This window comes from Sphaeramia orbicularis, chromosome 13 (assembly GCF_902148855.1).
Source record: "Sphaeramia orbicularis chromosome 13, fSphaOr1.1, whole genome shotgun sequence".
Lineage (NCBI taxonomy): Eukaryota > Metazoa > Chordata > Actinopteri > Kurtiformes > Apogonidae > Sphaeramia > Sphaeramia orbicularis.
The window spans coordinates 22206950-22219956 of NC_043969.1; the positions used below are offsets into that span (position 1 = coordinate 22206950).

The 13007-nt window shown below is 35.2% G+C and overlaps 1 protein-coding gene and 2 non-coding genes across 6 annotated transcripts in view; 1 reads left to right on the top strand and 2 right to left on the bottom strand.

The window, feature by feature from the left end:
• Positions 1-13007, top strand: part of dync2h1 (dynein cytoplasmic 2 heavy chain 1) — a 103447-nt gene that overhangs the window by 57430 nt on the left and 33010 nt on the right. For all 4 annotated transcript variants that reach the window (XM_030151685.1, XM_030151684.1, XM_030151683.1 and 1 more), the window contains 5 exons: positions 3579-3644; positions 4425-4475; positions 4565-4618; positions 5642-5773; positions 8420-8492. In XM_030151685.1, the coding sequence (XP_030007545.1) occupies positions 3579-3644; positions 4425-4475; positions 4565-4618; positions 5642-5773; positions 8420-8492 (376 nt within the window). The remainder of the gene's footprint in view (positions 1-3578; positions 3645-4424; positions 4476-4564; positions 4619-5641; positions 5774-8419; positions 8493-13007) is intronic.
• On the bottom strand, positions 10712-10784 carry trnam-cau (transfer RNA methionine (anticodon CAU)). Its single transcript has one exon. It is a non-coding gene; the product is annotated as a tRNA-Met (tRNA).
• On the bottom strand, positions 12901-12973 carry trnam-cau (transfer RNA methionine (anticodon CAU)). Its single transcript has one exon. It is a non-coding gene; the product is annotated as a tRNA-Met (tRNA).

Below are 13007 nucleotides of genomic sequence, written 5' to 3' on the forward strand. Positions count from 1 at the left end.
CATTGTGCTTCATCATGGGCAAAAGAAATGTGACAAGTTCAAATATAGTCCCTCAATGAATCACTGGATTTGAATACGTTTATTGTTGTTTTTATCTAAAAAGGGAAAACAATTACACTAATATAAAGAAAAATAGGACATTAGCTACCTATTAGCTATATAATATATATATACAACTGTCTCATACTTTGGAATGTTAACAGTTTAATTTGCATATATTATCTTTAACACTTCAATTACACCGTGTTAAATCCATCCTTCTACCCAGTTAGTAAGCCAGGTATCCACTGAATAAGCTAAATGTGGAACAAACATTTTTTTTTCCCCCTCAAGCCCTGATCATATACAGAAATATTTGGGATTTTATACCAATATTACTGTTCATACTACTGGTTGTCTAATGGTTTGTTTAGACCGCAGCACAGTTAGAAATGCATACATTTACACTCTTCAGGACCAAAGCTTGTCAACAAACACAGTAATGAAGTGTCAGATATTGACCAACACAGCAATCAGTGCATCGATCAGGCAGTAAATGGTAAATGCAATTTCTTTTTCTTTTGTGTGTTTGTGTATGTGCTGTCCTTTATGGTAATGACGTTGCGGGTTCAAGCAAAGTCATGGTGGCTGCTAGATGCTTGTCAGCCCTCTGTAGGTTATCTCACACATATACACATGCACATATACATTAGTTAGTGGTTCTGTTATTAGCAGAGAGGAAACGTTCGAATACATTATCAGTGTTCTTGTCCACAACCCCATCTGTGCCACCTGAGAGATAACTCCAGTGTGCAGAGAGGTGAAAGAAGGCGTCTGGTGAAAAGATAAAGGTGTATAATGAGTAGAAGAGGACATATAATAAGGACAGTAATAAGAATTAAAAAGACTAGCGAGTAGAGAAGGGTATCGAGCTGAAAGTATATCATACATGTATGAAAATATCACAACTATCACAATTCTGCCTGTGTTTTATCTCTGTATTTGTATTCCAGTGGCACCCGCTTAATCTATTTCATATATGTGTTCCAACACAATCTCAACGCAGACACAAATGATTCAGCTTAATAAGATATTGATTGAGTGTACCTAGACACATCAAAGCTGTGATAATGAATCAGGGCTAGCAAATATTGATTTGGCACATCTCATGGACAAAAATTTTATTGATGTTAATTTGCCAAGCGTATGTTAAGCGAATTCAGTTAATTAACACTTCAGTCAATATTAAAGTAGATATAAAAGTAGAATGAAGCAATGTGAAAGCTAAGTTTTTGGAAATATAAGAAACCAAACCAAAAATAATTAAAAGTTGTTGTTTTTTTTTCTTTTTTTTTTTTTTACTTCCAAGACTATGTGCATAATATATAAATATCTGAGAACATCTGTTAAGTTAGCTTTTCATGTATGTATGCATGCATGTGAGGTGGTCTATGCATGAATCTACTTTAGGAATGTCGACACATCTCTTGTTGGCGTGCAGTAGTCTGAGTAAGTGGTGTGTTGATGTGTGACATATTCCAGGTTGTATTGTCTACTGGGGTTCCTGTCTTGTCATAGTGTTAGCATGAGAGTAATACACATATAAGCACACAGGCAGACTTCTTTTATACTCATTGCACTCTGTTTGCTTTATTTCTCCCTAAAATATACATGTACGCACAATAATATTGGAAAAAAAAGTGACATACTCTCTGATATATTCATACAAATATCCAGGTCATGCTGCTGTTCTTTTTTTTTGATCAGTCCTCTCACATTGCTTTGCTCACTGTGTCGTTGTATCCTCCACCAGTTCAGTAGATAAACTTGAGCTTCGCAGTTTGGTGTAAATCATTTAAACATCAGATCAAGAGATGAACCATGGAGATGGTCTCAGAAAAGGCATGGGTGTGTAGCACTCTGGTCCAACACTGCTTTTACAACTGTAGATAAAACAACAGTATGGAATAGACAAAGAAGGAACACTTAGACCTTGCTGATCAACCCTTGGAATAAAGTCTTTTTGTATGTTTATTTCAGTCATTTTCTTGGATGTTTGATTTGTTTTTTTTGTTTATTGATTTATTGCATTGTTTTTAGTTGGTTTTTGCATGTGCTCAGATTCCTGACAAAAAAATTAATTAATTAAGCATGTGACCCCTGATCTCATGTTGCGATAACTGCTGGACAAAGAAACATCTCCCCTGGTCCCAGATGAGTTGAACACGATAAGCACAAGGTTCATTTACAAATTATGCATGATAATTGAGTCTAATCTCCATCAGTAATGTTGTAATTCTGTAGGGGTTTTTTTAGCAGTCAGTCTGTACTTTAACAAGATATTTCCAAAGGAGATGTTTTCAGATAGACTAACTTTTCCTTTATTTGGATGATTTTTCAGCAAATGCCCCATCATTTGGTAGCAATCTGTGAATAGCCAAACTGATTTAATTAACACAGTTAACGCAGTCACAGTCATTTACAAAACACAGCAGTGAGAAGTCAGACTGAATTGCTTGCTTCTTCTTGTTTGTGAGGCTTTGCCAGCTTGTCGTTAAGTGCATGAAATGAGATTTACATAAATATGCATGACCAGCACATAAGCAGCGTGGCTGTATTTCAATGCAAATGTTAGTAGGTGCACTGTTTGTTATTAAATGTGGTGATTGAGTGTAATGGCATCGGTATTTGGAGCAGAAATGTCTGAAAATCAATTATAAATGTATTACAACACCCAAGAATGCAATAATATATTATGATGCTACTTGAACAATTCACGCTACAATAGTATATACAGTCGTGGAAAAAATTATTAGACGTCCCTTATTTTCTTCAATTTCTTGTTCATTTTAATGCCTGGTACAACTAAAGGTACATTTATTTGGACAAATATAATGATAACAACAAAAATAGCTCATAAGAGTTTAATTTCAGAGCTGATATCTTGGCATTTTCCATGCTTTTCTTGATAGTAGCCAAAATCACTTAAGTTCTTACATCAATTGCTATGACATTGTACTGCCAAAAAACAATGCTTTTAGGCATTCCATGTTTTCTTTTCTGTCTGTTTTAGTCACATGATACACACAGGATTGAGTACTTGATTGCATAACCATTGTTTTTGATGACTTTTGATGGTCTAATAATTTTTTACACAACTGTACTCTGAAATATCAACTATGTACTACAAGGAAAACTGTCCTTAATGTTTCTCATTAGACTTCAGTAGTCACAAAAGTTTCATAGTTACTAAAAGTGTAAGAAAATCTAATACCATACTTTTTGGACAATATATCTGTCTGTCTCAAAAATAATTCAGAACTACTGGACGTCTTCAGGTGTTTGGTTTGGTATGAGTTGGTTAAAAATAAATAAAACACCCTTGGAGTTTAAACCTATAAGAAAATAATGAGTCATGAAACTTGAACCAGGTCTTCTTGCATCACCCACCGTTATCGACAGCAGTAATATGAAATGATTTTAACTTTTTCTGCTCTATTTTGCCTGTCTCTTTTTCAGGCTTTGAACATGGCAGAAGAGCCTGTTTTTCCATGTGACATATTCTGGGTATACCTCATTCTCTTTCCTCTTCTTCTCAGGTCGACCAGTTGATGTTTGCTATGCACTTTGTGAAAGGCATGCACCCTGAACTCTTCCAGGAAAATGTAAGTGTTTTTATAAACTTAACTGGGTGCTGAAACTGGGTTCATTTTGGTACCTGGCACTTAGCCAGCTTTTTTAGACCCAAAAATAAAAGAAAAATTTAGACATATTTCTCCCCAGGATGTACCTAATGATGACCTCAGATAAATGCAAAAAATGTATACTCTTGCTCTGAGCCATCCCAAAATTAATGAATTTTTGATAAAATATTGGAGCCAAAAATAGGACCAAAATTGGGACATGAAAAACTACCTAGGTGTGAGTGCATTTTATCCTGAAAACATGGCTTAAAATGGTCTTATATAGCACTATAAATAAAGACACTGTGTTAAATTTGACAATCCTAGTGGTTTTTCTAATTCAGACGTGGGTTTTTCAGGAATTGGAAGTCTCATTCCAGGTTTCATGTGTAACCCACTGTGTCCACTGAATAAAAAGATATTTGAAATAATAGTAGCACATAGTTTTTGTGTCCTTTTTATCATGTTACATGCAGATTTTTGTATAAAAATAATATAAAATGTGTTTTACCTGAAAAATTGTTTCTTTTTTACCTCAGTAAATATTTATTTTTAACGTAGACCAAAACTGCTTCCAAACTTGCTTCAAAACATTAATCTACATCTTGTTTAAATTTTTAGCCCCTCTGTCCTGTTTTTAGGGACCAGTTTCATAGGTGCACCCAACTGCATTTTGTAGAATACCATTAACAGATATGTACGACAACTGAAATGTAAAAAGAAAAATATAATTTGACTGATGAATGAACACCACTATTATAGGAATGGGACGTCTTCATTGGATCTATTGTAGGAGAAATGTTTAAAAAAGAGGTAAGAGAGTTTTGTATCCACTAAAAAGAAACTGCATTTTTTTTACTATTTTATTTACTATTAAGTATTTACCTCTACTCTATTAACAGGAGTTCCCTTCTTGGATTGATCAGGAGAGGCATGCAGCTGTGGCCATTTTAAAAGTAAAGAGTCTGTCATGTATTTTCATACTTACGACAAAATCTAAATTATTTAAATTATGTACTGTTTAAATGGCACATTTGGGAATTTGGATATACAACGATAAGCCAAACCATTCTGACCACTGACAGGAGACAGGGTTATAATATTGATTATTTCATTACAGTGACCCCTTTCACTGGGTTGGATATATTAGTCAGCAAGTGAATATGTAGTCCTTGAAGCTGATGTGATGAAAGAAGCAAAATGATCAATGTAAGGAACTGAGTGACTTTGACCAAGTCCATATTGTAACGGTGATGACTGGATCAGAGCATCTCCACATCTGCAGGTCTTGTTGGATGTTCCTGGTCTGCAGTGGTTAGTACAGTCCAGAAATGGACTAAGGAGGGACATTCCAATCTCAGCACAATTGAGCATCTGTGGTAGGTATTTGACAAATCAGTCTGATCCATGGAGGTCCACCTCTACTTCCAGGACTTCAAGGATCTGCTGCTAACATTTCAGTCCAGATACCACAGCACACCTTCAGAGGTTTGGTTGAGTCCAGGTCTTGGGTCAGAACTGTTTTTGTGGAAAAAGGTGGAACGACACAATATTAGACAGGTGGTAATAATGTTATTGTGTCATTGATCCTTGATTGGTTAAGGTCTGGTTGTTGTTCTTTAGATACTTTTGGTAGGTACTAATCACTTTACACTAGGGATGTCCAACAGCATCTGCAGATGGCATCATACTTTCTCCTTTGTCAAAGGTGCCTTGATTCCTACCCTTGGCCATTTTGCTTTTTCCAGTTCATCAACTTCAAGGTTTACATGTTCTCTTGCCTCCTAATATGTCCCACCGACAGGTCCTATTGTACTGAAATAAACAAAATAATTACTACTTCACCTGTCAGTGGTCATCATGCTGTGGTTGATGTATTGATATGATTGGTGTATTCCTAATAGATGGGAAAAATAGCGTTAGATTATATCTTGATTTGTTTTTAATTCTTTTCTACTTCTGCTTTTTGTCTTTCACAGGCTACTTTCCCAGCCCTCTACCAGTCCCTGTGTTTGAATGACTTAGACCTTTGGCTGTCCTTCTCTCAGAGTTCACACTGTGAACAGGAAATCCCATCCTCCATTGTCAAGAAGATTACTCCATTCCAACAGGTCAGCTTTCAGTCAAGAAATTCAGTATCACTGCCAAGAATATTGTATTTCAGCACAATACTATTTGTGCACATTTCTGGAAATTGTCAAAATAGCTCAGAAATGAGAGAGCTGAATTCAGAAAAACACATTTGAAGTGTATCTAAAGGTAAAATGAGAACTGGCTTACCTATTTTTACGGCTTGGGTTGCAGCATTACTTTCTTATTTTTTTTGTTCCTAGATCTGATTTATGCCTGGATTTTTTTGGTTGAGGCAGACAAACTCACACATGAAACCTTGGCAAAGGACTTGATTTTATCTCCTGTTAATTTAATTTCAAAGCATCTCAAAAAGCAGACACTTATCTCTATACTCAGATGTTTACTACTTGACTGATACGTGTTGACATAATCATTCAATTATTAATTTGTGTTCACAAAAAGAATCAAAGAAGTACTTAACTCCAATGAATTTCCCTTTCATTAATCACTCATGTCCAAGATTTCTGAGCAGCTCACGGGTCTTGATGTTCATCTGACTGCCAAAACTCTGATTGCTTGGCAACTGCAGGTGGATTAAGCTGTTTATAGTATATGCTTAAACACACCTTTTGCAAAGCTGACATTTTTTAAATATAAGGTGCTACATAGAACTCACTGGTCAAAATGTGGATGATGGACAGATCTGTCCAAATATGAGTATGTTAAGACAAGACGCCTCTTAAATTTGAAGAATTACTCATATTTTGTCCTAGACCTTAAAACTTGATTTTCTTTAGGATTTAGACTAACTTTCTTGAAATCCAGACAAAGATGATTCTCTTTGCAGATTCATGTTCTGTGTTGATCTTTCCTAATTGACTCCTTATAGTCAGAAATGTTAGCCTTAACTTCTCCTCTGGCCAGATGCCATTGGAATCTGCTGTAGCTTTATCCCTTTCTTTGTGACTAAGGATGTAATGTGTTTTCTTACATTCAAAAAGATATGATTCTCTTCAAAAAGCAGGTTGGCTATATTTTTCTTATCTCGATTCATAAACTACCAAGACTTTTAAAAGATAACGTTACCATCTGAATAATTATTATGTATGGCTAAACAAGCTGTATTTGCCCAGTTTTTTTCTAATTGTACTGTAATAGTCTTTATTATTCATCATGCTAACTGTGGCTTGTAGAATCTGAGATGTAGCTCTTGGGTTTTTATAGTTACTCTGTGCATCGTGCAGTCTGACCTTGGGGTGAATTTGCTGAGACATCCACTCTTGCGAAGATCTTTCTTACTGTAGAATGATGGGCTTCAAATTGCCTGGAAATGGCTTTAGAACCCTTCCCAGATTGACGTGGAGCAACAATTGCCCCTTTAAGCTCCTTGCTGATGCCTTTCCTCCTTGGCATTGTATTAACCTACAATTGAATGCTCTAAACCAGGGGTTCCCAAAGTGGGGTATGTGTAGCTCCAGGGGTACTTGGATGAAGCCCAGTGAGTACTTGAAATGTTCTTGGAAAAATACATTAAATAAGTCATCATGTACCGAATACAAACCAAATAATGAGAATTAATGCTGAAATATAACACACAATAAATACATTCATATAATAGTTTTATTGACAATCATCTTGTTTAAGCTTTGGTAACATTTTAAGAACATTTCTATTTTATATTATTCAAAATGAGCTTATTTGAGTAGCTAAGTAATTATTTTTGTTGATGAAAGGTTCATTAATTAATGATCAATTTATTTATTTTTCTTATCAGAGAAAGAGGGCACTTTTCAGTTTATATTTTGCACACAAAATTTACTTTAAAATGTGTTATTTTTTATATATTACAGTTAAATATATGTTGTTTGTTTACAAAGTTTTGAAAATACAAACAGACACCTCCGGCACAGGAACAAATTTTGCCTAATTTGATTTCAGGGGGTACTCCACTGTAAAAAGTTTGAGAACCACTGGTCTAAACCAACAAACTGCAAAAAATATCTACTTTAATAGAGATGATCGTATTTGCTGATGACTGATAAATCAAAGGCATTTTCATAACATAACACCTGACCACTACTTACCATCTTAATTCTTTAGGAAGTGGTAAGGATATAAAACCACAGAATTCAAGGATGGTGTACTTTCTCTTCCTGAAGACTGTATTAACATGTTTCCCTCTTGACGTAAGATAAGATAAGATAAGATAAGATAAGATAAGATAAGATAAGATAAGATAAGATAAGATAAGATAAGATAAGATAAGACTTTATCCCATTGTGGAGAAATCTCACAGTTAACAGCAACATACAACAAGCAAGTGCAGAGAAAAAGACAGGTAGAGAGAACCACAAACAAGTGAAAAATGAAGTGTAAAGAGAAAAATAAGAAATTTGGTATTGATATAAATATTAATATAAATATGGAATTAGAACTGAATTTAAAATTAAATATTATTTACATGCTATAATCATATGACTTACTTAACTATTAGTGTAGAAATAGTACCCAGTGCACTTGTCACTATATGCCTCAGATTCTAAGAGAAAGTTTTCAGTTAATTTATTCTTTATCCTTATCCTTATAATATTATTTCTTAACCTGACTGTTTGGATACACTACACTTATTAATAAATCTATAAATAACTATCTTTTTTATATTCTTTACTCTGTTTTCTCTCCAGTTGTTGTTGGTCCAGGCAGTCAGACCAGACCGACTTCAGAGTGCTATGGCAGCCTTTGCCTCCCATGCGCTGGGTAAGTGTAAGATTTTTCTATTACATTATAATTTGTTTTGCATACTTATGAAGCATTTTGCAGAAGGTTAGGTTAAACAAATCAACAACTTAATAACTGCCTACAATAACCAACTGTATTTTTGTTTTCTACAAAGCAAAGCAATGTTGATAAAGGTTTGGTAATTGGCCTGAATATTCTCTAAATAATAGAAAGTTAACGCACATGCAGCCTTAAACACAACATCATTAAAACTACATTTGATTCATCTACCAAAATACTTTACCCTTGCATTACTTCTGCCGTCAGTCTCCACTCAAGCATATACCCACAGCTTTTCATGCACTTCCTCTGCTCATCATTTGTCTTTTCATTGTTTCTTCAGTGTTAGAATGCTACTGCACTGTCATTGGCCTCGAGTATAAGGACACCAACACATACTTTATCTCTCTCTCTCTCTCTCTCTCTCTCTCTCTCTCTCTCTCTCTGTCTCCATTTGTCACAGTCTCTCTTCCACACAAACACAAACATAGATTAGCACACATGCTCACATGCACATATACACACACGCTATGATGTTGCTGGAGAGTGGTTAGTTTATTGTGCTTAATGAGCCCATTCATTTAGTGCAGATAATCCTAATGGTGTGTTAGCTTTTGACTGCACTATCAGCGACACTACTAATTGGTGTCAGGAGAAACTAATATGCAGGTGTTCATGTACGTTCAGTATGTGAATATACTTAAACTGACTTATATAAGGTGTGTGACAAGGTTTAGAAGTCTGTTATGTGTTTTTTGACCTATGGGCTTTATATTCTGTCTGTTGGAGGATGTTTTTTTTTTTCTTTTCACAAAACAGAGCACGGGCATTCATCTGTTCATTGATGTGCCAGAAGTAATTTTCCAGACAATTTAACTTCAAAGTAACAAAAAAAAAACATGCATGTAGCAATCTAGGTATTTTTGTGATACATACGAAATGATCTGGATTTCTGTGCTTATACGTAATGTATTTTGCATATATTGCATGGACATATAATTTGTAACCCTGCTGTAGTTTTGGCCACCAGTGGTGATATGGGATGTTAAGTGACAAACCCAAAACTGAGATGATTTAGCAAGAGATTTGATTTTTTATGTAGTGTAGTGAATCCAGGTTGTGTCAAGATATTGCAGTGCCTGTATCACAGCTCCACATGATGGTTGACTAAATGTAAAGTTTATTTTCTTCACCATGACATAATTTCTGCCCTGTGTGAGGCTCAAATTCACCACCTTCAGATTATGAGACTGACACGCTGCCCACTGCACCAAGAACACTTTCACAATCAACTGCAACATTGAAAAAAAGACAGAATAACAGTGTATTAATTATACATTGTAGTGTACTCTTGCTGCACACCATATTTACAACATATGTTTGTATAATGACAGTCATTACCAGTAGTAAATACTTGGGATAGATTAGGAACCAAACAACAAGGAATACAACAAATTAAGAAATAATAACACATGTCACATGGAAGTCTGTCTAGTGGATGTGTCTCCATCCATGAATGACTAAGAGGTATGTTGTCACTGAACAGAATGAAGAGATGAGATGCTTGACTGAGAGCAGTGTTCAATTCAGTCAGACTCAGAATCTTCTGAGATTCATGTGTTAGTGGGACAAAATCTTTATTTTGAGTGAATGATGTATTTTTCATTTTTTAGAAAAGAATACATGATAAGTAATGAATGGGGAATTATATTGACCAGTGAATTTCCCTGTTGTGGGATCGAGAAAGTGTAATCAAATCTAATCAAACCTAATCTAATCTAATCTAGTCTACTCTAGTCTAATCTAATCTAATCTAGTCTAAACTAATCTACTCTAGTCTAATCTAGTCTAGTCTAATCTAATCTAATCTAGTCTAATCTAATCTAATCTAGTCTAATCTAATCTACTCTAGTCTAATCTAGTCTAATATAATCTAGTCTAATCTAATCTAATCTGATCTGATCTGATCTGATCTAATCCTCTGACAGCTACTGTGCAGAGACTCTAACATGAAACTGATTAACCAAAACGCTGAAAGAAAATGGTCAAATCTGTATGATGGGGGGATTGGCTTCATGGACATAATTCAACTTTGGTGTCCTCCTACATACTTTTTCTTGAAACAAATGCGTTTGGTACTTTTTGTAGTGGCAATTCTATTTGTGGTTTATTTAAGGAATCCACTTTGTTAAAACAACTGCCCCGTGTGAGGCTCGAACTCACGACCTTCAGATTATGAGACTGACGCGCTGCCTACTGCGCCAACGAGGCTTAAAACCTTCATAATCTGACTTCTTTTATCAGTGTCTGTGAATCACACATATCTGCATACTACCTTTTCACATAAAGATTACAATCACTGTTTTGCAACCAAGTCATTCAACCAAGACAAAAGAGACTGGGGGTCACAGACAAGACTGAATAGTTGTCATGTCAAACACTCATAACATATTAAAGTCTTAGTTTATTTAGTTTGATTGAAAGGTGTTAATGCACAGTCTTGTTTCTAACCTTAAAGGTGAAGCTTTAGCATTTAAAGAATGAAAGAAGATGCATGCTGTTAAGAGCTTCTTAAGGTCAGCTGTCTGCAATGCTACAGAAAAACATTAATGCATTTCAAAGAACTGCACAGAGTTAACTGTAATGTCTTATCTTATAAATATGCAAATAACCAACCACTGGTGCTGATCAAGCAAATTGCAAAGCTGTGTCAAATGAGACAGGCATGGATGAGTGTTTGAACAACTGTCATATCAAATAATCAGGTAATATTACAGTATTTCTGTTGTTGCTGATTTTCAGCATATTCAACATATTTTTAGGTTTAAGGTTCATTTTTAATGCTTAAAAGTACATGCACACTGTTAACAGCTCCATAAGGTCAGTTGTCTGCAGTGCTGCAGAAAAAGGTGAAGTCATTTTAAAAGAACTACGCAGAATTAACTGTCTGTTAACCATGCCTTTTTTTTTTTTAGAAATATGTTAATCACAAAGCACTGGTGCTGATAAAGCATATTCACACCACTGCCCTTTAGAATTTGATACTGAGAGGAGTTCAGTTTGAGGAAGTGACATTTCTGTGTTTTTTAATTTCTCCTTTCTACAGATTAGTGCAGATTAATACTTTTCACAAGTGTGTTTAAAACCCGTAGTTGCTGTTAAAGCATTTGCTTTGTGGAAGACTTTGAGTTCACAGCCTACAATATGAGACTTACGCACTACCTACTACACCAAAGAGGCTCATGATCCTGCACAACAGTTCAAAGCGCATCAGTCATGCATAAATGAGTAAGAGGTATGATGTAGTATAGCGTAATACAAACACAGATGAGTGGGAGAAACTGCAGACTATAGGCACTTCTGTTGGCAGTGACAAACCAGCTTTGAATTTTAACCATAAAATTAATATTTTACATTGTGTTGTACTAATGTATTTTGTCTTCAGGTGATATCAGCAGGTGACTATAAAGCTTGAGCTAAATTTATCAAACTGACACACTGCCATTGACACTGTCCCACAAAGTATACAGCACCTAAAATCAGTCCAAATGCACTACCTGACCAAATGACTTCAGGAAGTGGCTTAAATCATATTAATCAGGACAAGTTTGTAAAGCTGCATAAATTGTTGACCTTTGCACTCAATAAATAAAGTGACTATGTTTACACGAACATGAACAATTTTGCCATTTTTTCTGTAAAAAATGTAATTCCTATCTACTGGTGACATAACAAATCAAAATTATTGCTCACTGCAATTCCTTTTTACATGTAGCCATGCATACCCTGATTTCAATAAAAAGTTTCACTGTGAATACAGCCTCCCTCTTTCATTCCCTTAAATACTTTCTAAAAAAAAAAAAAAGTCAACTATTTGATATCTGCACATGTCCCAAAACCTCCAGATATCCTCTTCTCATAATATTTAAGATTAAGTCCTCTGTTTCTTTGGAGCATACATCTTGACCACAAAGAATGTTTTTCTAAAGACCAGCAGACTATAATCACAGGCAATAAATACAGCAAATGAGACACATGTTCATGTCCAAAGAATCTCCTAAAAATGGAATTATATCGACATTAACCACATATATTACAAATGAACTTTCAGATGAGCCTAAATACTGCCACTGCCTCACTTGCTGAGAGCAGAAGCTCTATAGACTGACACTCAGTGTCAGCTGTTGTGCAGCTGCTGTGGTGCTAATAATAATACTGTCGTAGTGTACATGACACATTTTTCAGCATATCATTAGATTTTGCTGTCATTTTTACATTTGCACTGCAAGTGTACAATCATAACAGCTTTGTGTCTAAGCATACAGTACTTTTTGTAGTGGCAATTCTATTTATGGTTTATTTAAGGAATCCATTGTCTTAAAACAACTGCCCCGTGTGAGGCTCGAACTCACGACCTTCAGATTATGAGACTGACGCGCTGCCTACTGCGCCAACGAGGCTTCACAAAGTATAATTCAGATTAGATATCTCGAA